We start from the raw sequence: 4,945 nt of genomic DNA on the forward strand, positions 1-4,945 counted from the left end.
AAATTTTAAAATATATATTTTTTCTATTATGGTTTACTTTTTTATTCTTTCTTTTAAAGGAGTTTGATATGCATGGTCAATTTACTAATTTCATAAATTACTGAGAGTTGCGTATGAAAAGTATAACAGCCTATACACACTGACAGACAACCACATGATGTGCTGTTCATAAAACTTAGGCCTAAATTTAGAGCAAAATTAGCTTTTTACGTTTGTGGTTTTGTGTCATGTGATCGGTTTAGAGGGATGGGGGAGAGACAGTGATCATTTTCTTCATTGCATTTAGAGGAGACGACGGAAGCAATAAAAGGCGCTCCTGTTTTATACGTTTGTTTGTTTGTTTTGTTTTGTTTTTGTGACCGCTGTCTTCTTTGCGTTTTAGTTCCACATAATTTTAATTACCCTACTACTTTGATGAGTTTCGAATCTCGACAACGCAGTTGCAATGCAATCTAAATGATTACAACATGTAAAGCACAAACCTTATGACTCTTCATGGTCGGTACAAGTCTAAGGCGGTACCCAGTAAAGAGCGCAAGTTAGCGGACTTCGACTGCTGTGTGCAGCAGTAATATTAAAAGGTATTGCTTGTGTTCATTTCTTATAGCTGTATAATCGTTTCTATTAAAATATCTGATATATAAAAATTCTAATTTTGGTTTTGTTGTAACTGGTCTTTGTGACATAGCCTACTGAATTGTTTTAATTGTTTTAACATTAAAGGTGTGCTGAAGAAAAGGACTGACAGACTCAAAAGTAGCCTACTTAACGAGGACGGACACTAACTGAAGGAGCATGAATGACTCGTCGCGCCATCACTTCAGCATGAAACACATGGACTACATGTATAATACTGACAATAATATCACTTACAACAGTAGTGCAACTCCTGGTGACATGAATGCAACTGGGATCGCCCAAATCATGATCCCTCAGGAATTGTTTCTAATGCTCGGCTTGATCAGTTTGGTGGAAAACATTTTGGTGGTGGTGGCCATCATCAAGAACAGGAATCTCCACTCACCCATGTATTATTTCATCTGTTGTCTGGCGGTGTCGGACATGCTGGTGAGCGTAAGTAATGTGGTAGAGACGCTCTTCATGTTATTGACGGAGCATGGGCTGCTGCTCGTCACTGCAAAGATGTTACAGCACTTAGACAATGTGATCGACATTATGATCTGCAGTTCTGTCGTGTCCTCGTTGTCGTTCTTGTGCACTATTGCGGCGGACCGCTATATCACCATCTTTTACGCACTCCGGTACCACAGCATCATGACCACGCAGCGCGCCGTGGCCATCATCGCGGTGGTGTGGCTCACCAGCATTACCTCTAGCTCTTTATTTATCGTTTATTACACTGATAACGCGGTCATCGCCTGTCTCGTCACGTTTTTTGGCGTGACATTGGTGTTCACGGCGGTTTTGTACCTACACATGTTCATCTTGGCGCACGTCCACTCCAAACGCATCATGGCCCTACATAAGAGTCGCCGGCAAGCCACTAGCATGAAGGGAGCCATCACTCTGACCATACTGCTCGGGGTTTTCATCATCTGCTGGGGGCCGTTTTTCCTCCACCTCATTCTTATCCTCACCTGTCCCGCAAACCCATACTGCAAGTGTTATTTCAGCCATTTCAACCTGTTCCTGATTCTTATCATATGCAACTCGCTTATAGACCCCCTCATTTATGCGTATCGCAGTCGGGAGCTGCGCAAAACGCTCAAAGAAATAATTTTTTGTTCGTGGTGCTTTACAATGTGATATATTTTTAAAAAGCGGTGAAATTGCATTAAGACAGCATCTGTAGATGCCTCTATCAAAGAATAAAAGCTTTGTATAAAGGACAGTTTCATCTTTAGAAGCTTCAATGTATTGCTGGAAGAGATATTGTTTGTTTAGTTTAGGAGGACACACAGCAGGATATGGAATCAGCTCACCCACCTTTATCCCTAATACCACCCCATGAGTGTGTTCATGTGTGGTCTTGAATAATTTTTCTGGTCCTCAAACCTTTTAAAAACCTTTTAGGAACCTCATTATAGTGATTTCCCCCTTTTATTTTATGTTTGCATTTTTACAAACATACAAAACATCTTTTCAAAATGAAACAACTCATTTGCAAATGGGGGAAATGTTTGTTTGCCTGATTTGAACCATTTATTTAGTTTAATGTCTTTTTAGAACACTTTTATATATCAGTATTCAAAATATTATAACAAGCAGATATTACACATAACCCCAAGCTAGTAATTGTAGCAGCCAGTTTAGGAACCACGTCTATAATCTGGAGAATGAAAGCAAAAAACAAACAAACAAACAAACAAAACAAAAAAAAACACAGTTGCCATTATTTGAACTATGTGCATGCCGCAATCTAAATATTGGCCAAACTAACTACATCATGATTTTTAAAGTTAAGTATTAGACCTGATAAGTTTGAACTCCATCCATTCTCTAATGGATGGAGTTCTAATGATCTAATGATGGAGTGATCTAATGATCACTGGGATAATTAGAAATAACTACAAACATTAAAATTAAAGTGAATGAAGACCTGAATAGGAACCAAGAAAACATAAATAATTAATTCAGAAATGTATGTATTCTTCAAGAGTTTTTGTGTTTCCTGTTATTATAAATTATAATTTGGCAACTCCAATAAAAACAGAAACAGTATACCTAACCTCTATGTTTCTGCCTTTTATACAGTGCTGCTGTTTTCATAGTCATATAGTCATACAAATTCACGACAATAATATTTTTGTCAGATTTCTTTTTAACAGGAGTATGTAGTGACATTTTTTAATGTGGTCTTCTACTTTTATCAGTCTTTTAACACAATTTAATTCATTAGATACTCTGTTGACTTTTTTTTACTTTCTTTTTCTATTTGGTATAATTTAAGCCCATCACAAGCTTTTTCACGTGTTTGAGATATGGCTGTGGGCAAGAGAACTCATTTGAGTGATGGCAGCCATCAGGGCCACATGCCATTTCATTAAGCCACTAAAGCTTCTGTCCCTCATGGAAAACACATGGTTCTCTTGTTTTAACATACACAGAATCCAAAAGATTTTAAAAAATAAATTAAAAAATACCACAGAGACTATGTATAATTATGTTTATTTTTTTACATTTTAATACAACTTTTAAAAAAACAGCACAACCTTTGTCAGATTACAGACAGACTGATGCTGATACTATTTACATTATATTTACAAGAGCTTGACTACACTGTTTTAATAAAGCAAAACATTGTACAGAACATTCTAACTCAGGGTATACAACCACTAGAATGTGAGCATCTGTCACAAACAGTGTGACAAACTGTGGCTTAAAGTACTAACACAGCAATCAGAGAGAAACAATATTTCTCTCATAGATCTTTTCTCCCTAACGTAATGTTTGTCCGTTTACAAGGTAGGTTATAAGTGGCCACCAGTACAAGGGTGTCAAACTCATGACTTGCTATATGTAGGACATTTTTAATTGTTAAACACCAATCGAGAGCACATACATAATACATGCTATTGTTTTATTGCTAAGTATATCCAACTTTATCTGCATACATATGTAAAGCAAATTGTGAACCAGCTCTAATCTGCTAAATGCAACAATAAAGCATGAATATATTAAGATGTTATTAACAATATACATTGAAACAATAACATCATGGGTTTTTTTGTAACAAAATGTGTTTGTGAAATGCGCTGTACAAATAAAATGAACTTGACATGCACACAAATCCAGTATCAAGTTGTTTTAATAACCAGTATTTTGAGCAATTAAGTAAGCACATACTATTTTCAAGGATCAAAAGATAGATTGGATAAATGTAATAAAACTGTTAATATTAAAGTTGCACTACATTTTGGTCAGTGTATAATCTGTGTTCAGAACTGTGTTCATGCCTTAAATTCAATTTTAAGATGTCCTTTCAGATGTCGTTTAAGATATTGTTACAATATGTCATGTCTGTAAAAAGAAATAAAAGTCCTGCTACTCCATTGCTGTAGTTGCATAATGTTACCTTGTCAGCTAGCATTTAACATGGACAGTTCTGAATGGCATTGACCTCATTGACCTCTAGAGAATCACCCATTGTCAAAGCAATGAAACCTCAACTTCATATACTCCCATATGACTCATATAGTCTGTAATGCATATTCCATAGCAATTACTTAATTGCCATTATATTCATGAGATGCATCCCTAACTCTTTCAGGTTTGGCTTTACTTTACTTTACTTTACTTTACTTTACTTTACTTTACTTTACTTTACTTTACTTTACTTTACTTTACTTAGAATGCAGGATATCAAAGCAGATAAAGAAAAATGTGATATACACAAGAAAAATATATATGAGAGATACACAAGGGAATTTGGGGGAATTGCAAGATTGTAAAGCAGAATAAAACGATCCCTCCCTCCTATAAAGACCTGAAGCAAAATCACAAACTCTCAGACTAAATCTGGGGAGGTTCTAAAAAAGAAACAAAGGAGACCTTATTTATCAAAGTAGGTCTTATGAAATCACAGATTCAAAACAGCTTACAGTACTATAAAACTATTCCATCCTTTCCCAGTCTGTTCACCAAGTGTTCTTTTTATTGGTCATGCATAAAATGTGATTATTTTGCCTGTAAAAACACTAACTGTGTTTTGTTCATGATGCATGCCTGTGAGAAAACAACCCTTTAAACATGTTTAAAGAAAAGAAAAGAAAAGAAAAGAAAAGAAAAGAAAAGAAAAGAAAAGAAGTCAGCTGCCGTTGTGAGACTAACCATTCAAGAGATTCGACTGGAAAGCATATTTTGGCAATGATTGGAATGCAATTTTAGACTAGAAATCTAGATGTGCCCTAGTAGCAGCAAATCTAATCTGATGCGAGTGTCGCCTAGCAACTCTCAATCTGTAAAACCAAACTCTAGTCAGGCC

General features: G+C 35.8%; 1 protein-coding gene across 1 annotated transcript; it reads left to right on the forward strand.

Annotated features, from left to right (window-relative positions):
- Window positions 1-299: 299 nt before the first annotated feature.
- On the forward strand, window positions 300-3,732 carry mc1r (melanocortin 1 receptor). Its single transcript, XM_067419915.1, has 2 exons — window positions 300-581; window positions 724-3,732. Exon 2 carries the CDS (start codon window positions 796-798, stop codon window positions 1,765-1,767), a length of 972 nt encoding a protein of 323 aa, XP_067276016.1. The 5' UTR covers window positions 300-581; window positions 724-795; the 3' UTR covers window positions 1,768-3,732.
- The last annotated feature ends 1,213 nt before the right edge of the window (window positions 3,733-4,945 follow it).

Source organism: Pseudorasbora parva, chromosome 16 (assembly GCF_024679245.1).
Source record: "Pseudorasbora parva isolate DD20220531a chromosome 16, ASM2467924v1, whole genome shotgun sequence".
NCBI lineage: Eukaryota > Metazoa > Chordata > Actinopteri > Cypriniformes > Gobionidae > Pseudorasbora > Pseudorasbora parva.